At 42.3% G+C, this 24,107-nt stretch overlaps 2 protein-coding genes across 4 annotated transcripts in view; both read left to right on the forward strand.

Annotated features, from left to right (window-relative positions):
• On the forward strand, positions 1-3,973 carry LOC121617505 (zona pellucida-like domain-containing protein 1). The gene is made up of 9 exons (XM_041952696.1): positions 1-109; positions 437-657; positions 756-940; positions 1,717-1,789; positions 2,155-2,252; positions 2,456-2,536; positions 2,615-2,783; positions 2,888-2,987; positions 3,846-3,973. Exons 1-9 carry the CDS (start codon positions 1-3, stop codon positions 3,971-3,973), a joined length of 1,164 nt encoding a protein of 387 aa, XP_041808630.1.
• Positions 3,974-11,998: 8,025 nt separating this feature from the next.
• alcama (activated leukocyte cell adhesion molecule a) overlaps positions 11,999-24,107 on the forward strand; it is a 64,656-nt gene continuing 52,547 nt past the window's right edge. For 2 of the 3 annotated variants that reach the window (XM_041951934.1, XM_041951933.1), the window contains exon 1: positions 11,999-12,476. In XM_041951934.1, the coding sequence (XP_041807868.1) occupies positions 12,419-12,476 (58 nt within the window). In that variant the 5' untranslated portion in view covers positions 11,999-12,418. The remainder of the gene's footprint in view (positions 12,477-24,107) is intronic. The other variant, XM_041951931.1, reaches the window with a different exon arrangement.

Genomic DNA, 24,107 nt, shown 5'->3' on the forward strand with positions numbered 1-24,107 from the left:
ATGTCCACGCCAAGAAAGGAAAAAATGAACCTTCTTAGCTTTCTCTTCCTGGCATCCATGGTGGCAAAGAGCGGTCAGCTGACCTGCCAGGGTGACCTTCGCCGTCCAGGTACAGTATGCCTGCTTCATCTTATTCTGCTGCGTTCATGTTACTTCTCCACTGATTTTGCAGGGAATGAATAGGCATGCATGTTCTCATGCACAGTTTAGGTCATGCTTGTTATTTCATTTTCGACCTCAGGACCTTTAATGCAAATGCAATTTTGCCACACAGGTGTAAACAGAAGATCAGGAAAACTGAAAGACCACATTCCTAGTTTCAGTTTTGCTTCTAGGATTTGATTCCTTCTACACATGAAACTAGTTTGTGAATGAAAAGGTTTTCAAATGACAACTGCAGAAAAAGCTTACTGACGTTCCTTTCCCTCTCCTATAGAATACACTGACATCTCAGTCGAATGTGGCACGTCCTCGATTAGCTTGGCTATCCAAATCTGCCCTGTCATCTACACCGGCTACAATGAGTCTCTGCTCATCCTCAACCACATGTTTGACAGGCCAGATTGTAAAGGAACCTTGGACGAATCCGCCACCCCGCCTGTTGTCAGGTTCACCTTCCCCATCAACATGACTAATGCTTGTGGCAGCAGCTTCCTGGTTAGTAGAACTGGAATAGAATTGTGGAGAATCCATGTTTTCTCAAAGCATCCTCTTTTTTTCTCTGTGCTTGACTTTGCCGTAAATGTTGCCTCCAGACCACCAGTGCAGCTGGCACGGGGATCTTTGCTGACTTCTCCAACATCCAGACGGTTAATGTCAGTGGTGTGGTGCGTTCACACGATCCAACCACGGGAGTAGTCACCTATAACGCTGAGCTCAAATATTATTATTCCTGTGCTTACCCTCTGGAGTATCTCATCAACAACACCCAGGTGGAAGTGTAAGAACTCTGCTTTTATCTCTCCATCTGAATGGTTTTTGAGATGTTTACTGTACATAACTGGACATGTTGTTACATGGGGAAACTGACAGTGTCTGTGACCAGTTTGATGGTAAGTATTCTATGACAGTTGTGCTTTATAAAGGGATAGTTTGCTTTTTGAGGAATTTTACAGTTTTTCCAAATTAAATAAACACAGCCAAAGTCATGGATACCTTCTTCCTTCTTGAGTGCAGTGATATTAACCTGGTTCAGCTCAGTCCCTGGTTGTCTGTATGATCAAGATTCTCTGAGAAAAAGACAAGAACAGAATCCAAATGAATCTAAATGATTATTATATGATGATCTGATTGTCTTTCTCTTTAAATATACACACAGTAGCACACTGTAGCCGCAGGATTTAGTCTTTTTCCAGTGCCATTTTAAACATGCAAATGGTTCAAAGTTTTTCAGGAGGCATATTTCTCTGCTTTTGAGAGGACAGTTCATCATAAAACATTAACAAACCAAACTGTACGAATGTGCTTGACTTTAGGCAAAACTTCCTCAAAAACCAAACCATCCTTTTTGTTTTCATTGTGATGACTAGAACAGTTGTAACCCAGTATGTGGTTCAAATATGACAAAATAAGACTTGGTTTTCAGGCTGTAAAAGTGGCTTATTCTCATCTGTTGGTGGAAATCCAATCCTGGCGTACAGCAACATGTAGGATGCAGTCAGACTTTCATTCATCCAACTCCTCCCTGTTTCTGACATCACCCCTTGTCCCATGTAGGTCAGCATCTTCCATTGCAGTGAGGGACAACAATGGGAGCTTCATCAGTACTTTGAGTATGGAACTCTTCAGTGTAAGCTGAGACACAGATGTTTTATGGTGAAGTGCTGGCTGTAAAGTCAGTTAGTCTAACGCTGCTTGTGTTTTGCTGTTGTCATGTTTTACCTACAGTAAGCTAGTGGAACCGGTTATGTTAATGTTTAGTAAGTTGTATTATTCAAAAGTCAGAATGTTATTCTGGCTTGTCTGTGTTATTCAATTCAGATAAATTCAACTCAGTTTACATCAAATCAAATTAATTCTGCATTGAAATACAGCAAACACATCACACTCAATGGGCAACAAACAACAAGGCGAAACAAACTTCCCAAATGAACTGTGTAAAACGTGGATAACACCATTGTTTACAACTGACCAGCTATACGTTTCTGTTGACAGGATATTAACTACACCACTCCTCTGGTCATCCCGCGGCTGGGCTTAGAGCTGAGGACCAACGTTTATGTCCAGGTCCAAGCAGCCAACCTGACTGATCAGTAAGAGCGTCCACATGCTGTCACTGGTCTTGTGTGAAAGACGATCACAGATGTCACATATTCCAAAACATTTTGAATCTCTGGTATCTCAGATGTCCCCACTCTGAAAACAAACTGAATGAACGCAGATTAAATGTCTTTTCTGGAAAAAAAAACAAGCATATTGGCATCACCTCTGATGCCCATTGTTCTTCCCTCTCCAGGTACCACGTCCTCATGGACCGATGCTATGCTTCCATCTCTCCTTATCCCACCAACTCCACCTTCTTCAACCTGTTTGTCTCGTAAGTTCTCAGATCTCACTCTGAAGAGGCAGTCGGAGTCCACTTTGGGCCAACACAGTTCTTCTCTTTGTCAAACAGGTGCTCCCGGGACCAGATGACCACCATGCATGAGAACGGGGACAGTCACCACGCCCGCTTCTCCTTCTCTGCCTTCAGGTTCCTTGAACAGCAGAACCAGACGGTTTCCACCTACTACCTCCACTGTATCACCAGACTCTGTGAAATCAGCACCTGCAATGACTTCAAGGTCAGTGAAGGTTCTGTAATGCAGAACGACTTTCAGCCCACTTCTCTCCTTAAATCTGGAAATGATTCATTTATTACTTGCATTCATTCTTCCTTCATCTACAGCAATGTAACAGCAGGAGGAAAAGAGATGTTGATTCCACTGGTGTTTCTGAAGCCACCACTCTGTCCTCAGCAGTTCCCATTGTCACCAGAAATGAGAATTGTAAGTATGTAAGGAAAAAATAAAAGGCTAGTGCTCAAGTCTTAGGTATTGATGTGATGTGGAACAGTGAAAAAGTCGTTAGATTGGATGTTATGATAATAACTTGAGTGGAGATAGCTTACTAAGCTTTTTATGACTGCATCACAACATACGGTTATCGTAAAATCACAAAGTAATCACATCAGACCGAGCAAACTGAGCTGAAAGGTGATGTGAATGCACAAATAATGTGAAGCCTGAACACTGAGCCGCTGTGTTAATCCAGACTTCTTCATTCTGAGTAGACTGTCCAGGAAATGTACTGTGTAGTAATCTGTATTATCTATACAGCTTTGTATTCTGCAAATCAAGCAAGAGAATTTTATAACAAAAAGGGATCTACATAGAGGCTTTGGCTTGTGTGATAATATGTCTCTGGATTTTTCTGAAAAGCAATTTACAGTTTAATTTGCTAGCTCGAAACACGTGTATGCTGCCAATAGTAAGATTGCCTCAGACTCTTTAGTTATCGCCAGTGTTTTTTCATAGCTCAGAAATGACCATTTCAAACGCTAATTTCTTCTCTCCTTTCATCCGTTCAGCGCTGACATCGAAGGAAGAAGGTTTGTTGTTTAATTCCAAGTCATGTAGTTCTTATTAGTTCACCAAATAATTGAACATTTTAATCCTACGAGGAATATAAATGTTTAATTTTATTCCACCTGAGTACTATTTCATGGCAATGAAAATCATGATTTAATAATAATAATTAGTGAGACCATCAGTGACTGACTCCAGGCCACTTCTACCTGATTGTATGCAGATAATGCAATGTGAGTTGAGTTGTGGTGAACGTGTTTTCTGTGGTTGTGTTGTGAGCAGCGGCGTCCAGCAGTGACTCGGACTCCAGGATGGGTCTCGGGATAGCCGTGGGCGTCCTCACTCTGGCCGTCGTCGTGGTTCTGACTGCAGCAGTTGTCCTCTACAGAAGAGCCAGACACTGTTAAAGAGGGACAGACACCACTCTGCACCAGCTGAACTGTTGAATGGATTGGTGTTTGCAACCTGTGATGTCGAACTAAGCTCAGTGTAATATCACTCATGTAGAATGTGCTGTATTTGTGTGGTTTATTGGTCTTGTTGTTGTAGTTGTAGGCTACTGGACTAATTTGAATTGCAAAGTTTGCTTGCTTTAGTAGCAATTCTGCATTATCTGGTGAAAAGTGTGTTAGCATTCATGTGGTCGACTCTGAAAAGCATAAATAGGGAACCACGTGGTTTGTTGTGAGGGTAACAACATTTTCTTGAACCTTTGGAGATATTTTATCAGGAGACACAAATGTACTAGAACAGATCTATGAAAACAATCTAATTCATATAGTGTTGTACTGAGTTTTATGAAAGCAAAACTAAATAAGCTGCCTGAATGTTTTCAGGTCATACAGATGTTACAAGCAAAGCTTGACCATGAAGAATATGAAGGCTTTAGAGAGTGAAGCTGTTGTTCAATGTGATGTTTTCATTGTTTGTTAGGTTTTTGCATTACAAAAATTCATTTCTGACGATTGAATGTCATGAAATAATCTGTCTGGACAGTAACCGTTGCTTTATATAACTGGACTGTCAACCTTCACATGCATTCTCACATCCTACAGTCTTGCTCATGTTTGGTAGTTTTTATTATTTTCTTTTAAGATGATTGTATACAGATTACAGAATAAGTAGAATAGCCATCAAATGTGGGTGTACTCAAAACAGAAAATAAAAAGTTAATCATGATGTCTTCTGCTTCTTCAGCAAAATGTGTATTTTGGATGTTTTAGCTTTGTTACAAGTTTTTTTGTGTGTGTGTGCGTATATATATAATTTTGTCTAAATGTGAGTTTATTTGTCTGCAAGTCTGGGTTCAAAATGTTTTCAGTGACATTATTAAATCACTTCATATGGTTGTTAAATTCAGCTTCATTAAACACATTAAACAAACAGACATCCAGCGATCCTCTTTAAAGAAGCAACCACGGCTGATGTTACACACCAGAACGAGAGATAGTGACTGAGAGCATGTGTTTATTCTAACCTGCGCTTGTTCTTGTCCCCGTTACATTCAAACTGTTTAAGGCAAATTTGTAGAGGAGATGGATCCAATTTTACATCAGACCACAATGGAGTTTCACATATCACTGAAACCAGACTCTGTCTCCGTCTATACTACCTCTTTCACCTGACCAGTTTCTTTTTTGGGTGGAAGGATTGAAACTGAAAACTACTATGTCAAACGACTCAAATGACTATGACTCAAAAACAGCTGGTCAAACAAAGCAGGTGGGGCAGTCCCCATGGAAAAATATCACCACACCTCTGCGTTATGGAATCAGGACACGGCAGCGCTAGCCCACTTTAAAGGAGCTCTGCAGAGTTTTGGTGCTTAAAATCATGAAATGGGACACATTATATTACTTGACGCTAGAAATAATCAGATACAGGTCAACAGATCTATATGGATCACTAAACCCTGGTGATATATTTAAAATGACTTCTAAATTGGTGTATGGTAATTTGCATTACATTAGCTCAGCTTGGCAAAGAAAAAAATAGATCATACATAAGAGTGTGTTCACCCACTGTGCTGAAAGAGAGGAAAATACATCACAGCCAGGATCACCGAGTAATGCTGCAGAATACCCCATTAACTTTAACTGAGACACTGCACTACACCTCAGAATGAAATTTAAATGTCACTGGTGGGCAATCTTTGGCTTAGAGACTTTAACACTTGGATAATGCTTCACCATCATTAGAATAAACTTATCACTGCCTGGTTTTTGGAGGTGTAAACAGGTGAGCTTGATTACGGTTATATATAGAGAGAGTAGAGGTACAACTGACATAAGATAAATCAGATCATCTAAGTGTGGGGAGACATTGTCTTACCCATGAGCAATAAAATGAGCACAGAGATAGAAAGAGGAGGAAAGAGCTGTGAGAAGCACAAAGTCAGTGTGAAATGATGCTGGACCTACTATGTGACTAAATCACAGCTGAATGAATTCTAATAGGAAGCAGCGATCTGACAGTGTTTAGTTTCACAGCAGATACTCTCTCTCACCTTCATTTTAAGACTCACTGACTGGGATGATGAAAGGATTATTTTAGGGTATTTATGGGCTTTTATGACCAGAAACTCAACAAACTCAGTACAGTACAGCCTTGCTGGCTTATACTAATGTGAATAGCAGACATCAAATACATTCAAACACAGTGATTTTTATTACAAGTGGTGATCACATTCTAGTCCAATATGTAATTCATGAAGTCAGGGAACACATTTGTGCTAATGAGATGTACTATAACTATAACTATAACAAAGAAGATATTTGGTTGATGGTGAATTGGTGCATCTCTATTTTAGTGAAGGTCGCATGGCAAACCCTCCTGATTCCATGTAAAACTACACGCATGTTCAGTATAAAGTCCTCAAATTAATTTGAAAAGAAACAGGTTGTTAAAAGTTTCGCCTTCTAATTTGACTCTTGTTGCTTTGTGTTTTGAAGCCAGACTGCTAAATTCAGCCAACCAGGTGCTTGTATTTGCACTGTTTGCCACTGACTTTCATCTGCATGACAAGCTTTGTTTGACTCTGCCTGAAAATAATAGGATGGAATTTCCTTTTGAGTTTTGTTGAAAACTGCACCATGGATTCAAAAGGAAACTCTATCAGCAAGATGCTCAGTTACTGACAGAGGGAGGGAGATGGGGGATGGGGGGAGGGGGAGAGAGGGAGAGAGAGAGGGAGGGAGAGAGAGGGAGAGAGAGGGAGAGAGGGAGGGAGAGTGGGGAGGGGGAGAGAGAGGGAGGGAGAGAGTGAGAGGGAGGGAGAGAGTGGGAGGGAGAGGGCGGGAGAGAGAGGGAGAGAGGGAGAGAGGGAGAGGGAGAGAGAGAGGGAGGGAGAGGGAGAGAGAGAGGGATGGAGAGAGAGAGGGAGGGAGAGAGAGGGAGGGGGGAGAGGGAGGGAGAGAGTGGGAGGGAGAGGGAGAGAGGGAGAGAGGGAGACGGAGAGAGAGGGAGAGGGAGAGGGAGGGAGAGAGAGGGAGAGAGGGAGAGAGGGAGAGAGAGAGGGAGGGAGAGAGAGGGAGGGAGAGGGAGAGAGAGAGGGAGGGAGAGAGTGAAAGGAAGAGAGAGGGAGAGGGGGAGGGAGAGGGAGGGAGAGAGAGGGAGGGAGAGGGAGAGAGAAGTTGGGGTGTTTATAGGAAAGGGTGAGAAGAGAATCATTGAACCTGACTTTGAATCTGCCAGCAAGCAGAAGTGGGCAGCAGTGAGGCTTCAAAGTAGAATATATCTTTCTCTGCTTATATATCTCTCTCCTCTCTCTCTCTCTCTCTCTCTCTCTCTCTCTCTCTCTCTCACACACACACACACACACACACACACACACACACACACACACTTTATGCAAAGACCTAAAGACACAAACAGCAACAGAAAGAATTAAATAATTATCACTACTATAGGGTAATACAAGGAATAGGTTACATTTATATTTACATTTTATTTGGACCAAAATGTGAATGTGTTTCATGTCCACATACTTCTTCCTTCTGCAGTAATTCCTCATATAAACCAGTAGGAGGCACTTTAATCATTTGCTTTTGCTTGTGTCAGTTTACATAATCGCTCATCTGCTGAATGACTATGCCTCTAACACAGTACACTACACATAGCCTTATTACTATGCACCCAATACCCCATGTGTGTTGAATGTGAAATTCAGGCTTTTAATTAAAGTAGTCTGCTGGGGGTTTAAAATTAAAATGATAATCATGGCTCACCGACTTCATTGGTTTGTACTTTAAAATCTAAACTGTGTAGGCTCAGCGAGGGGCCTGGAGGCAGTTCCAGGGGGTCCCCAGCAAAAGGAAAACAAAGAATGGTAAGATTTTGATGTGACATAATTAAGGCAAGCTTAATCCCAAATATAGATGGCAAAATACTATGATCTTAGTTACAGAGTGTACTGCATAATAGCAATGTTCTATCTAGCTCTAAACTAAGTTTTATTTTATCTGAAGACAATTTAGTTGATCGATGATTAGAGTGAATCTTAACTGACAGGGAGCCACAGTCTAATATCTGTCTGAGTCTATGACCGCTTTCCACCACAGTGCTCCGTAATAAGAAATAACCAATATGCAAACACTTTTTTCTATGAGCAAAGTGTGTCCATCATTTGTATTTCATATGTGTTTTGAGTACCACACATGAAAATGCTGCCTGTCTTAGTCTATTCTCGAATGCAACACAGAACACAGAACATTATGGAGCAGTTGATAGGTGAGCATATTCTCTATGTGAAATATGGAAACATGGCTTTATGGGCTTTGTTTTTTGGCTCAGTGTTGCTGTTAGCAACACTCACACCATCTTTCCATCCTCTGTGTTCAGCTGTAGACTCTTTCCACATCAATTTTACTCTTATCTGTCCCCAGTTGACATGAAAATTGATCAGCTGTGCCATCATTATGAACATTTGCGTTTTCTTAATGTCTGTCTGAGGAGTGAGAAGGAAGTACAGGTGGGGCAAAGATGGAGTTAAGAAAGATAAGATGCACCAACTCTTTGTGTTGTGCAATTTCCCAGAGCCAGTCGTGCCACACCTGTCCACTAGATGTCCCTGGTGTGTTTCTGTCTTCTGTTGACCACCTGACTGCCCATCTTATCAGCTGCCTTCCTGCACAGCTGGTCTTCATTAGCTCATTAGCTCCCATGGAGCAGTTTCCAATATACTGGTGGCAGGCTGGCTGTTGTTACAGGTTCCTTTAACCTTTTTAAATCACATGCTGCTCTTTTGAAGTGTTTTTCTGATCCTGTGTCAACCTGAAAGCCTGATCTTGATCATCAAAGACAGCCTTTTATGCCACCTGCTGTGTTTCAAACAGTTTCACAGTCCTAGTATTGTGCTTTCTAGCTCACTGTCATACTGCCATGGCTTACTGAGACATGGACAGAACTGAGTCATCATGAATGTTATTAGCATCACCTGAGCTTTTCTTCATATGCAGAGACAAAATTCTATGAAAAAGAACCAAACACAGAGCCTGAGACACTGGTTGCACACAAGCTAATTCAGTTGCTCTCAATGACTTGCAAAACTGTAAACTGACAAGATTCTGAATGCACAAATAGCTTTGGTCTCTGTGAGGCTGGCCTGTCTCATTTGGAGCAGAGGCACAGCTTCAGCCTGGCCCTCGCATGACCTGATAGGCCAACCTTCGTAGCTGCGTTCTCTGGAGGATCTGACCCCTGAACTGAGGCACAGCTGCACTCTGTGTGTATTTGGGTCCTGTTTGCTCTTGCTGCCATGTCAGAGGCACGTGGAACGTGACCAGAGACTTTATGTTAGCTTGTGGCAAGAATGCAGTGCGATTGCTGCACCAAGTGGAAACAGCACTGTGGAAGGGTCCTGGTTATTGCCAGTTACAAATGCTCCTACCAAGGAGAAGCTAATGTTATTGTGCAAGAATTACATTTAGAAGAGATAAAGCATTTAATGGCCATGCTTCATGCTTGTTCAGTGCTTATTCTTGTCTCATTGCGACTCGCAGCACTGTTGTTCAACTGCAGTGATGTTGAGGTGAAGAACTGGAATGAAGCTCAAGGACAGTTTGATTTTGAGAGTGAGGTGTCCATCAGCCTCTGTGCATCACCTTTCATAAAGTCAAGTCTATGATCACACATTTCAATGATGAGCCACACTGTGGCACATTAGCTGGAAGTCACCCAGCAGAGACCCCATACCGACAGAAGCACTTTAAAAAGGGCCTTTTACTCCAGCCTCTGTGCATCACCTTTCATAAAGTCAAGTCTGTGATCACACAGAGTTTCAAAAACAGAAATATTGATAGCCACACAAAATGAATATGATATGAAATGTTGATTCCATCATTACTGACACATTTAACTCTGACAATCCAGGGGTTTGAAGCATCTGAAGACACTCAATGGAAACACAAGTTGGATAGTTTAGAGATGTGCACCTGCCCTGACAATGGCACTAAAATCCATTGAATAAAACAGAAAATAATGAAATGGTCATAGAGCACTGGTGGGTTTTTCATCTAGTAAAATAGTAACATCTAGTAAAAGTGACCTGCTGTTTAAGTAGTTTTGTGTCTTCAGTTATGACCACCAATTAAATGAACCCTGGGCTTGAGGTTGAGCCCCGCAGACGGGCTGCTGTCAGACACCATATTGACACAGACAAAAAAAATGAATATCGAAAGTCCTTTAAATCAGGTGAGAGGTGCCAGTGGCTGGGCCATCTTGGACACACCCTCAAGCATGTGCAGTGCACATGAAGTGTGTGAGCCTGGAGCATCAAAGCCAACGGGGGGTACGTAATATGGTTTCACACACCAGTTGGACAAAGATATGCAAATGTGACTACAACTGCAGTCAAATGTTGAACTTAATGCAGTGTGAGCTGTTTTCTTGCAACAGCTTCTGTGACAGTAACGCTCATGGTTGGCAGGTACCGAGCCCAGCCTGCAGGAATGTTGGCTCCTGACTACTGTATAAACTATGTAGTGGGGCCCGTGATTTTTTATGAGTTCACATTCTTTCAAATGCCTCTGAATGCTATTGATCAAAGCCGTGTCAAACTACTGTTATCAGCCTGACGAAATCTTTTTACATATGCTGTTTGCAGATTTGCCCAATGTCCCACAGCTGACTTCAGGGACACCATTGCCTTTTCTTTCAAAGGCCATTCTTTAACTGAATATCTTGGCTTCAAGCATTCTGTCAGTGGAAACCCCTGCTGCTGAAATGTCCTTGAGCGAGCACTGTGTGGATTGGTCTGCCAACTCCAGGAGTGCAGTGCTGAAACTGACCCCTGGCCTCTGTGGGGAAATATGTGAGCAAAATACAGCAATCAAAAAGTACTACATAACTTACACATTGTGGAGAAGAACGCAGATAATGAATTCTATTCAGCATCGATATGAGTTAGTTCAGCTCTACCTTAGCTGCTACGGTCTGAACTGGAAAAACCTCACAGAAGGTGTATAATACACTCACAGTATATTTAGTGAGTGTGAGCTTCACCAGAGAAGAAAACAGAAATGAATATGTAGAAATATAAGCTAGAGCCCGACATTTTATCAGCCCCCAGGTCAACAAACGAAACTGTATTTCATGTCAGTGAGTCAGTGTTACTCTGCATAAATTCTTCAGATGAGTCCATCAGGAGGCGCCATAATAACTGTGTTTCCTTGAAGTACAGACACACACACACACACACACACACACACACACAGTTTTTAAAAGTGTCTGTAATAGCACAGGATAAATAATGGTTTGGTTATCAGTGAACTAACACCTTGCATTAGGTAATACCAACTCTAATACCTAATAATATATTTTCTTAAAGTTGCACTCTGGCTGGCATCTGTTATCTATTGTATGTTATCAGTGTTTTCCTGCTGCCCCTAATAAGACTAATAAAATACGTACACTATGCTAATAATATTCTGCAACGAAAATTACAGAAACCTCATCACGGATGAAATAGATTTTATATTATATCATTGATAGCCCTTTCTTTTTAAAGACACAATGTCTGTTTGTCCCTCTCCAATAAAGATAAGAGAGCTCTGTTTTAGGGAAATTTATCGAGTCTCATTAATAATAATAATAATAATAAAAAAATCCAAGGTATTTCGGGAGTGTGGTATGAGAGGACTGACATCAGAAGGGAAAGCCCGGTGGTTCACAGCGGCCCTGCGGACCTCTCTGAGGCTCATTGTTGTTGGTTATACACGCTGCGTTGAGGCGGGGCGGGTTCAGGAGCCTTACGCACACAGGACCTGCGCTCAGGTATCACAAAACAACATGCGTCACAGGTGGAAAAGACTAGGTGTGCTGCGTGTCCGCACAGTTACAGAGCAATACGAACATGAACACACACAATAGATGTAATAAATGTTTTAATAGGTAAACCCCAGTGTTTCTGTAGACTACCGTTGGTGCGAAACGCGGAAATCACTGACAATCTGTTCGGGATTGACAGATGTGGTAACATTAGCTTAAAGTTGATATGCACAGGCTTACCCTTCATCTCAGCCTGTATTGTTGCGTTTTTAACAGCAGCCTGTCGCTTCATTTGCCGACCTTCACGTGTTTTGGGGGAGTTTCCATATCTCCGATAGCACCTCAAGGCGACATATTCGAAAAAGCCCCGGACTGCTTCCGCCTCCTCCTCGCCTCCTCCTCTCCTCCTCCTCCTCCTCTCCTCCTCCTGCCGTCGCGTTCAGCTGGCAGTGTATCACCTGCGCTCCTCACTGAGAGACGGACTTTGGTGTGTTTCGGACTTTCCCCTCGTCCATATTCGCAGTGCTCAGACGGACCGGAGCTGCTCACCGGAGGTTTCCGCTGACCGTCACCGCTACTTTCCAAGGATGGACTCGGCTTCTTTCCTGTTGCTGGCTCTCGTGAGCGCCGGGACGCTTTTCCAAGGTAAGTCTCGTTAATAGTGTAGTTGTAATCTTTCAGAATAGCTTGGATATGGTGAAGTGGTTTCACACAGTAGTCAACATTACTGTGGCCGTGTTACGGTTTTTATTGTAACTAACATGCCGGCTGCCCTTAAGGCGAATACCTGTGAGCCAACTTGCACCTTTAGTTACCGCTCTTTTTCCGGCAGTGGGCTGACAGGGACGTGACATATTCACGTATTTTACGCTGCAGTGACACAAGAAAGTGTTGGCGAGGCTGTGGAAAATCCACCACAAATGAAAGCATTCACCATCTCAGTAAAAAGGGAAAGAAAAGGACGCGTAGCTGAACTTTATCCGCCTATTAACGCTTAATAATAGCAGTAATAATAGTAATTCACAGTTAGCGTTAGCTATGAATTCATAAAGAGTTATAAATGTTGTGCCTGAACGTAAACAGGTGGGTAAACTGAACACAGGTGAGTTTACCCTCTACGAGCCTCCAAGGCATGTACTTAAAGAAAGGCAGCTCCCTGGCAGACAGCCCCCACCCCCAGCCAGGCTCTGTGGAGCAGCAATGTGGTGTCATGGAGCTGGGTCTGAACCCTGGGGTGAAATCGCGGCTATCAGATCATTTGCTTGTAATTAGGGATGTGGTTGTTTATCTTCTGTTGTAATCCAAGCCTCTGTTTGTGTGGGTTAAGTGTGGCTGAGTGTGTGTTTATTATTGCATGTGCTTGAATGGGAAAAATAAACAAACAAAACAAATAAAAAAAAAACATTTCAAGACTTCTGACTTCGCTTGAGGGTATCTTACAGTTTTTTTCTGAATGCTCTGGGTATTTGGAAAAAATGACTGGGACTCTTTCCGCCGCTGTGGAATAATGAACTATCTAATCAGACGAGTCCATTTCTAAAGCAGCTGAATATTCACCATGCTGGAGGGTGCGACCTCCTCCTGAAAAGGAAAACTGCCCCTGGGGCGCGCAAAGCCATGTTTTGGGAATCAGTGGCTGAGTGGCTGTGTATGTCTCTGAAGCTGACAGTGAATGGATTTCCCTGGTGAGAAAACAAGCACTTGGCTTTGAAATAGTTCTACTAAACTATCACCAGCGCTGGCACCACTGACATTGTCTTGTGTCACTTACACAGATTAAGTCAGAAAATGTTTTTTTTTCTTCTCCCAGCTCTTATCTCTGAGTTGTGTCTGTGTCACCGGCTGCCTCTCGCTGTTCACAGAGCTGCTTTTTGTCAGAGTGGGTGGAGGGCTGGCAGCCTGTCTGACTGATGGCTGAGTGGGTGTGTATGTGTGTGGCGGAGGGTCGGGCGGGAGGGGGGTCATTGGTGGTCGACACCCGACACAGCCAGGGGCACCGTCTCTATCAGTTGATGCTATCTGGTCTGTCTCTGGATCAGTGACTCCGCAGGAGGAGGGAAGGCATGCTTTTTTTAATTGATGATGAAATCCATATTTATCTTCCACATAATGGCAGATAGCAGCTGAAGTCAGTTTCCAGCCTGATCTGTAGCATTCCTCACATCAAAGGGGCAATGCTTTCAAAGGGACTTTCAGACTTGAAATTTTGAAGCCATGGGAAGCTTTTCAGGGTGACTTTAGAGGGGTAAACTGCCGGCACAGATGTAAGGGGATACAGCAATGTATGGAGTATTGAAAAAATCTATAGGTGCATGATTAACACTGAAAAGTCATTATTAGTAACAGAGAGTGGCTTTTTAAGAGAGGTCACATTAGGTGTTTAATGCTGGTAAAAAATGAACACATTCATATTATTCAGAGAAGGTGTCATAGTAAATGTTTTGGGTCTGGGTGGGACATCTTAGCACTGCACTAAAGACCACTTAAAAATGCTCTTGTGGCTATAGGATGTTACTAAGAGTGTCTCCTACAGACAAGGAGAGAGCTCCAAGGCCTGACATAAACTGCTTTTAAACACACTTTAGGGTGCATAGTTAAGCACTGGCCAGGGGCTGTTAAAATATAAAAGCTAGTCACGCACATAATGACATATAGTCAGGACCGTTGTGGTGGGAAGGAGGCTCTAGTATTAGGACTGCCATTAGCACCCTGTGAAAAAATGCAGTCACCTCATTCATTGGAATGGCAGCTCTCCTTTGTCACAATGGGGACGCCACCAGTGCAGAGGCTCCTGCACAAAAAAAAGAGTCATGGAAAAAAAATGTGAACCTGGATCAGCTTTTGCCAGTGCACCCTACCCCTTATTTGGCAAGACACTGCAGTGGCGTCATACATACACATGTATGCAAGTACACATATTCCTGTTTATCTCATGATCATTGCAACAAAAGACAGAATGATTGTCACTGAGCCAACTCTCGAGTTGTAAACTGTACTGAATACTGAGGCTTTTGAGACCTCACCCATGAATCTCTTGCTCAAACTGGACTTCCTGGTTCATATGTCACGTCTCACTGAAACCTCAAGCTACACCAAATGAGCTCTTGCTTTTTCTGGTCTAAACACCCACTAAGGCAATCAGTACTCCATAAAACAGACTTGAAGTCCTGTCCCCTTTATTAGAGGGCTTTTGTTCCACTAACCTCAGCCAGACAGTGCAGGTCTATTGTAGTTGTCAGTGTCCTTAAATGTATGGAAATAATTTGTGGTCATGTTTTGGCTTTTTAGAAAGGTCATTGTCAGAAGCCTTTAGTGGCAGGAGGAAGCACAGGAGGAAGTGAAAGCAAGTCAACCGAAACTAACCCAGAGGTGACGCAGGACTGCAGGCCAGATTTAATTTGGAGTTTTGGTGTTATTTTTGTTGTTGACATCACTAACCAAAACTCATGCAACAAAGGAGGATTCATAAAAGTTAAATTTGAATAAAATGTAACTTTCTGTGATAAGCCCACAACACCCCCAGAGGAGTCATGAGGAATTTAATCTTATATGTTATTATGAGACCAATCACAAATGACAAGTTCATGGATTTTCCTGTGTGGCCTTCAATCATATGATGGCTCCCCAAATTGTCACTCAGTCACCAAAACATTGTCAACCACTGATCTCAATGATCATTGTTGACTCTTTTTAGAAGTCCTGCTGCCTGCCAGACATCTATTAACAACCAGTTAAAAACATACTCTACAAGTCTACCACATTGGTGCATTGCCAGATAAACAATTAATCCTCCCAGTGGCACCGTGTCTCTCCATCTTATTGCAATAGTATATGTAAATTTCTTATTTTCCATTCATATCACACTGCTTTTCTCAGAGGATTCAGCCCCCATTATTATTACATGATAGTACCTGTTCCTTTGGTGTCGAGTTTTGATCCTTTTTGAACACAGGTTATAATTCATTCCAGGCTGTAATTATATTCCACACATGCACTTTGAAATGGACCTAAGCTCCAAATGTTTTCGGCCGGTAAACTGAACTGCCTCTCTTAAAAAAACAAAACAAAAAATGGGGTTAATACTGCTGAGTCGGGGCAGCCAGACAAGATAATGGGTGTGGTATGCAGTTGCATTTTAGCTGGGGGGACGAGATGGTTAGAAATGTTACCTCCATTTGCCCCGACATGTAAAACGACTCATCTTTTTCTGGAGGGAAAATACCTTGGTGGGCGTCGGTGGTGGTAAGGGAGGAGAGGAGTTGGGGGTGGATGTATGAAGACAGAAGGGGGGCAGCTACCTTCAACTACCTTCATTCAACATCTCTAGTAGCTGATTTCCAAAAGGTCACAGTCAGTTTGAAGCACCACCTAAATCTTTCTGTCTGATGGCTTTGCTTTGATCTGTTATTCATAAAGCCCCCACCCAACTGTTCAAACACGTTGCATCAACATCCCATAACTTAGCTATTGTCATCAGAAAGGGGTTAAAGGTTTACAAGGTTCCCGTAAACGTTAAGATAATTCCGCCTCCCATGAGCTACCAGTGAGCCAACAACAGTGACATCTTAAAGCTGAGGCAGCTTGGGGTGTCATGGTGGTGAGATCACCAATCAGGGTAAATGTTGAAATCAGTGTTTTAAAATGTGGTCATGGTAATAAGTGTACAGTAAGGGCAATACTACTGATTCAGCACTACAGTTTCCAGCCCAGAGGGCCTAATTTCCTCACTTGAGCTGGATTAACGCTTCAGTCGGCAGCCTGGACAGACAAAATGTGGCTCAGTTGAATTAATTCACTTGTTTTTCCCACATTCGCATGGAAATAAAAAACACATTAACAAATAAATAAAGATTCCAAGGCATGCATGGTGCCTGGACATCTTTAATAATCTGTCCTCTCACTGCTGCAAAAATACAATAGTGAGCAAGATGCTTTTGCTGTTAAACAGGAAAAGGTATTTTCAAGAATCCTGTGTGTGGACACAGAAGAAGACACATGCTTACCCGCCTGGCCGGGCTATGTTGCTTTATGACAAAGGAGTGTGACCTGACCTATCAGCACAGTTTAATGAATCTACACCAACATGGCCAGGGTTGAGTGGACACTGTGTTCCCTGGCTGCTCTTTGTGTTTAGGTATTTGTAGGTATCTGTGTCTAAAAAACCCTGCACATTGCACCATTAACAGAGAAAAGCTGCCAAACTGCAGGAGGAGGCTAGTGAGAGAGGACACGCCAGAATCAGACCATCTTGATAATATATGATTTTCTCAGTGGGGATTAGATCCCCCCAGTCCCTTTTGTCAAGGTGAGAAGTGTGTCTAATGTTGGGGCCTCACAGTGGGCTAGCTTGTGTGTTGTGCAGTACAGAGGGCTTCCCCCATGGCAGTTTTCAGCAACTTTCCCAACAAAAAGCACCTTACTCACCGAAATGTCCAGGAACGAGCAGCGACAGTAGCCGTAGTAAGTGAAGAAAAATGAAACTAAATGAGATCATGGGTAAACCCAGATCAGTACACACTCACACACACGCTGTACAACTAGTCACATGACGGTATGGCGGTATGACTCATGTGCATTTCACTTTTTACCTTGTGGTGAGTGTCACGCTGTGTTCATCTAGTAATGTTGTCATGATGAAGTCATTTGACAGGTCCAGGATAGTGCGCATCAATCCGAGAAGTTAAACACGGTGTTTGCCCAAATCTCAGCAGGGGAGCTGCAGCTTTGTGAGGACGTGCTGATGGAGTGAGGCAGCAGTCATTGAAAGCAGTAAAGTTACTTATGTTATCATGCTTTTGCATTCTGATTTATCGACTCAGTTGTTGCTGGGCAAAACAAGTCAAGCAGTGTGTTCTGAATTTAATCTAGGGAGGACTTTTTTCCATGTGTACCAGTAATGTTTTTACCCTCTGTAGAATTGTGAGATTGATGTTCTGTTCCTGATGACAGGATGAGACTTAAAGTACTCTACCAAGCTCAGGAAGACATGTAAAAATTAACTTTACTGAGGAATCATTAGATTATCTGTTATGGAATGCCACTAGACAGTAACAGAGAGTGACAGGAAAGTGTGGAGGCTGGGGGGCTCTTCTGTTTGCTTCCATTTACGGGTGAAAAACAGTAGTAAGTCACCTGATGATGGTGTAGAAGTTGGTGAAGCTAGATGATGGTCATAAAAATCTTACCAAAGCAGTATGACAAAGCGTCTGATGTTTTTTACCATTCTGCAACCTTTTTGGTGCCAGCCGGTAGTCATCCTCTGAAGACTCCTCATGCCTCTCACTCTGTCTGCAGCTGTTAGTGGAATCGTTTCAGCTGTAACAGAGATGTGACCTTTTATTAGACCGAGCTCAATTACCTCAGGAAAATCTACTTTCTTAATTCCCCTGCACACTCCCTGCTGTACGTACATGAAAATGAAAGTCTTATCATGAAGATTGTTATATTTTTAATCAGCGGTCAAAGAAAGGCTTGTGAATGTGGTCCAAGAGATATTTCCACATTTGCATAGTTGCTTGTGCTGTGTATGTGCATGCGTGATTAGGGCCCTGAATGGATGCGTTACATTTGGAATGAGCATGCTGTGCGCAAAAACACTATTATTTATGTAGATAAGAGGTTTTTCCTACCCAGAAGCCCTAGCCACACAGCATAGAGAGGGCCACTGAGAGGCTCTGTTAGATAAGCTTTAAATAAAAGATAGAATAACTGTATTTGCAATGTGCTGCACACTTTGTAGTTGCTGAATACATTAGCCAACTAGAAGAGAGAAGGGGTGGAATGTGAAGACACTGATCTGTTCGTTGGGCCACCCTCGAGGACAGACACACTTATGAATCTGATGAATTTTGGCTTATATTCTGTACTGAAAGTGAACCTTGAACTCTGATACTGAGGACTGAAATGACCTGATGTCTTGAGCTGGCAAGTCAAACCTTAGCTGAGATATTTGTAAGACTCAGCGACTGTCTTTATTCCAGACTAACCTCACTCTCTTAAAGAGGGCAAGCTGAACTCAATGGTGAAAAACCTCCCGGGTTCCTGTTAAGACTCACTCAAAACACACAAAAAAATCAATAACCATGAAAGAAGTCTTAACTAGGCCTGGACTCCTATAACCAGTAGTCATAATTGCAGCATTGGATGTCAATTAGCTGGATGCAGCGGAGAGTGGCTCCTAAAAGGAACAAAAGAGGAGAAAAAGTTGAAGGAGGTCTGCAAGAAAACTGTTCAGCACTGTTTAGATTTCATATGCCTTTGACTGCAATGCCCTACCTCACAGGAAAAAGATACTTGGAAACTGCAAACATAATGGCGACATTGCACATAATAGTTTTGCTTTCAGACTCTGAATCTGAGTTCATGAAGAAATGCAGGTCTCAGGATTGGCATTGAGCATCCGGTCACTATACTGAGTCGGCATCCTGGATGCATTTATGGGGCTTTAAATAGTATGACCATTGAATTAGCTATTTATGACATAGAGCCCACCAAAGCCCATGAAAGTAGGAACCCTGCTGCACACTCTGTACAATGGAGCACTATGAAAAGGCTTGCTACCAGCTGGACGTAGTCGTTAAAAGTTCATTGTGTATTCTCTCAGATGCCTATTAAATGCCAAGTGGACTATACAGGCTAAACTCACAGACTTCATCTGTATGAACATGAGTACGCCTGATATTTGAGTTGCAAGTATTTGACTTGTTGTTTGACCTGCGTTCCTGACAGGTTCAGGTCAGAAAGGTTCTGTTAAGCTAAAAATGAGGCTTGATACCTCATTTAATACTTGAATAGTGACCTGCCATCAGCTGCTTGATTATTTTTGCCATAAGAAACTTTGAATCGATGTGATGCAGATATGCTGACAACTGTCTGCATGGGCTGCATATTTAATCAGGCTGAATCTTATGCATTTTTTAACGTGGTCAAAATAACTGTGGCATTTTGAAAAGACACCAGGCCACTCTCTTCAAGATAATTAGATTTGTCAGCGAGACGTCTCCTCTGTGGCTTCCTCATGCTTTTATTTCACAATATTTCATTTGTGCACAAGCAGGTTGTCAGTTTGCACACTAGTCTGATCATCTTAAAAGCAACTGGATTTGACAGAGGAGCGTTTCTCTGCATGCCAAAGGATTGTGTTACACCGTGTATATGTATGTAGGGTATAAACATGCCTGGTGGGGGGCACAGGGCACAGTGCTGTGTTTTGAACAAATACTGTACAGGCAGGGTAGTGTGTGTTAACTTCTGCCTTGACAGAGACTGGTAGCTGAGGACATAGGCACAAGAGGAGACAGGAAAGTGGGTCATGTTGACATTGTTTGCTACATTTAATTGGTGCGTCCCAGTGGCTTCACAAAGCAAGCATTCATCTTGTGTTTTCCCCTGAAGGTTCCTAATGCTTGATGAAAGCACTACAGTTGTAGATCACCATGTTTGTGTTAAACCACTTGCAGCTAAAGTGTCCGCCACCTACCACGTCTCCAGCAGTTCAGCTTTTGGATTCTTTGTAAGCATCAAAATAACAGTGCTTGAATATTGTAAATGAACAGACAAGATGCTTTGGACTCAGCAGGCTGACTCAAATGAACCGCCATGTTCTCTTAATTCTAACTTTCCAATGAAGACATGGTGAATCACTTCTGCTTTCTTTTATTGGGAAATGAGAAAACGTCACTCTGAATCCGAGGTCTACTCCAAAGCCTGTGACGTGACCACACGCCTCGCATACAGCATCAAAATACCAAAAATATAAAAATAAAATGAAATCATTTTGATTGTTCGTTTTATTTTTTAGTTAAACTTTTTTGGTTCAGTGCCAAATTTTATCTCTGATGCCAAAATTCAAAGTCACTGTTCTAGCCCCATAAAATACAGTACTTTGTCTTATGTTTTGGGTTGTACAGAGAGGAAGAGGAGCTGTAGGAAACGGTACAACTACACTCTGGATTTGAAATATTGGTTAATTAATGCAGCAATTTGGCAGGAGGAGAGCATTGTAGCCAATGTGGCCATTTTTTGGTTTTTTACAAGGTCCCTGTGTGAGTGCAAACGCAAGACAAATCCTAGAAAATGTAGAATTCTGCAGAAGAAATCCTTAAGATAAAGGAAAGTAAAAAAAATACACAGCAAGTAGGTCAGGGGAAGTGGAAGTGAATCTGATTGAAATTGTACTGTGCTGTATCCTCTGCGTTGTTTTCCTAGAGAGGGGTAAATCGACTTCTGGTGGTAGCCTAACCACGACACGAATGATAAACACACCTTGATGCGCAAGGTAGTTAGAACTGGGAGAAGAGGAGGATTCAATTGTGTAAACGTGTCTCCTCATTTCCAAAGACCATTGAACAAACATTTTTCTCGTTCAAAAAGGCTGGATCCTCAGTATATTCAGCAGTTTGGGACCACCTGGGAATAAAACATTTAGATGCACAAAGCTACTAATGTTTGCCTGCAGCAGTGCTTTTGAGTTAAGAAAGTCAGATGAGAATCTAAAGTAGGAGGAACTGAAAGTCCTGACCTTGGGCTACAATGAGAGGTAAGCCTAGATTCGTCTTCTTTTAATTGGGTTCCTGGTTTATTGTGGGACTAACATAAAAGTATACCAGTGGGAACCTGACCAAACAAAGTGTCGCCATGGGGGTCTTAAGATCTGGCTCAATTAAGGCCACTTTGGAAAGAAAAGGCTTCACTTTAAAGCTTTTGTTTGTTTTTCTTCCTGTAACATCCTGTCTGAGCCGAGTACAGTTTGCAGACACTGAACATGGAAGATTTGTCACCCCAGCAGGCAAAAACTGTACTTTCTATCTTGTGAAATATTTGACCACACAAGGTTTTTGAAACCCAAAGCAATGTCAAAAGTCGAGAATTAAATTCAGACAAAAAGTCAGATGCAAGCTAAATTTTACAGGCTCACAAAATGCTGAACACATTTCATTATTCGGTAGAATTCATGAGGTATTTTGCAGTCTATAACACAGGATTTGTGATGTTTATACAATCCCTTCCTTTACTTTCCTTAAAATCTTGGGGGTGTATCTTGCTGTTATCCCTCCAGCATGCTGTTTCTGTTGGTAATCCTAAACCTTATGCAGCCTGAAGCCCAGGCTTTTGGTTTTAAAGCTGACAGCCACCTCTGTGCCTGTGAAGCTGTTGGTGGTTCAACATGATGTTTCACATATGACATTAGTTGTGGCTCTATAGTCTGTCGAGCCGCTCAGGTTTCAGTGCTGTGAAGCAGGAATGCTGCCCGCTCTCATCCTCATATTCACACAATCTGCAGGAGTTTCAAATTCATACATCTTAAGGGGATTACCGCTGAATTTAAGCTTTGAAGTCTGCTGTTGCTGCACTGTACAGCATTAAGATCTGTATTTATTGAGCATTAAAGACTTGAAGAGAAAAGGTTAGTCCATCCCTCTGATCTGTCGGGACAAGGATGTGAAGTCCTTTACGAAACAAAAAGAAGAGATGAAAAAGGTGTCCATCACAGCTACTACTAGCACCATGTTTAAATATACAGCAGCACACAGCAGACAGTTATTCTCTGTGTCACAGGTATTGTAACTGCAGCCTTTTTACAGGATAGACAATGGTCAGAGCCTCAGAAATGAAACCATTAATATAATGTAATTATAGTTGAGCGAGACTGTATGTAGGATTTGAACACTTTCTATTCTTCCTCTGTAACACTTGCGGTGCATGTGTGTGCTGGTGGAATAGTGATAGGAATAGATATAATTTCAGGACTCCTGTCAGCTGCTAAATGCTGCAGCGTTTTGTTCATGTGTAGGTTTGGCTGAAAATTAAACAGAAGCTGCAGCGTTGAAATTTGGAGAAGGGTTAAATGTTGACAGCTGTTAAGGCTCTGTCTGTGTTTTAAGCTTTTATATTAATGTTTCATGCATCATATTGAAATGACAATCTGAAACAGAGTGCTACTCTATTTTAAAGAAGAAGTCAAGCTCACTTTGCAATATTTTTGGAAGCTTTCCTTTTTAGAGAACACTGCTTGCAACAACTGGAACACCTAGCACAAGGAGAAAATTACAGGTCTCAAGGTCTTAATCTCAAACGCACCCACCAACATACGAATTCTAAAGATCTCCTTGGTATAATTGATTTCAATCAACAAAGTATGCCCACCTCATCGCTGCGCTTTGTGAAAATTGAGGCTGTGGAATTTGGAAATGGTTGCCCTAGACACCCCACCATCAAAAATCTGTTTGGCGTTCTGTTGAAACGTTTCTTTGCCGGAGCTGTGCTGTTTGTTTGCAAGGTCTATGCATTAATTGAGAGATTATTCCTTTGAATGGTCTGAAGAGCCACAGTAAACCCTGGCATTGTGCTTGACTTAAACTTGTGTTTACTGGCTTGGACTTGCGTGCAGTGAATGTACTTTTCTAGCCGTGGGTGTTGTTCTTTTCCCTTCTTCTGACTCCCTGTGTCTCTTGCTTTTTCTGTCTCACTCTGCCATATCACGGATAGGCTTTTCTCTGATAGATCATGTACAGAGTCACAAACATTGCATTTGTTCTGGTTTTCTGGGCTTGTGTGAATTTACCCAACTAGACAAAGTCTTACAGAGAAGCTGCTGAACATTATAGAAAGTTGCTTACCTATGTCCATTTGAATCTGTGACTTGTTTATATTTCTAACTCTCACCATTTCCACCAGCCATTTTCTCCACACATTCACCCAAGACTTAGAGTCTATGCCCACTATATTGAGCTGAGACCAGACAACCATTTTCCAAAACAGCTTTAGCTTCAGCCAGTTAAAGGAACAGGCATGTCCCCCAGCTGAAAGGGCAATACCTACACCCATAGAAGCTGCCGTTATGATACACCCTCTAGGGCTATCACTAGTGGGATAAGGGTGAAGTAGGATGTGGTTTGAGACATCCCGCAAATGGAAATGGGTAGTTAATCGACAATAGCAATGGCAAGCAAGTAGCTTAATGATATGCTATTCCAGTCCACTTTGAAACACAAATATTCCTGGGACCACTAAAGCTGCAGATGCCTTTCAAAAGAAAGACAGCACTGATCATACACAGTCCAGCCACATACTTGGTTTCAACCTAGTTTGGTTGTCTTCAGGGTCACATACAGAATAGCGATCAGTGTTTTGCTGGAGGAAGCTTCAAAAAAGTGGATGCTGACTGACATCTGCAACTGTGCCACCCTGCCACTGTTGCTCTGTTACTGAGGAAGACTCCCTCTGTCGCTCTGTTTCTCCTGGCCAGGACTTCAGTGAATAGCTGCTGCCAGATCA

Source organism: Chelmon rostratus, chromosome 14 (assembly GCF_017976325.1).
Source record: "Chelmon rostratus isolate fCheRos1 chromosome 14, fCheRos1.pri, whole genome shotgun sequence".
Classification (NCBI taxonomy): Eukaryota; Metazoa; Chordata; class Actinopteri; order Chaetodontiformes; family Chaetodontidae; genus Chelmon; species Chelmon rostratus.

Bases quoted from the DNA above. Each gene is read 5' to 3' on its own strand.
- LOC121617505 (XM_041952696.1), top strand. From the start codon at position 1: ATGTCCACGCCAAGAAAGGAAAAAATGAACCTTCTTAGCTTTCTCTTC. The intron at 1,790-2,154 runs GTAAGCTGAGAC...TTCTGTTGACAG, and splicing joins TGAGTATGGAACTCTTCAGT to GATATTAACTACACCACTCC. The intron at 2,784-2,887 runs GTCAGTGAAGGT...CTTCATCTACAG, and splicing joins GCACCTGCAATGACTTCAAG to CAATGTAACAGCAGGAGGAA.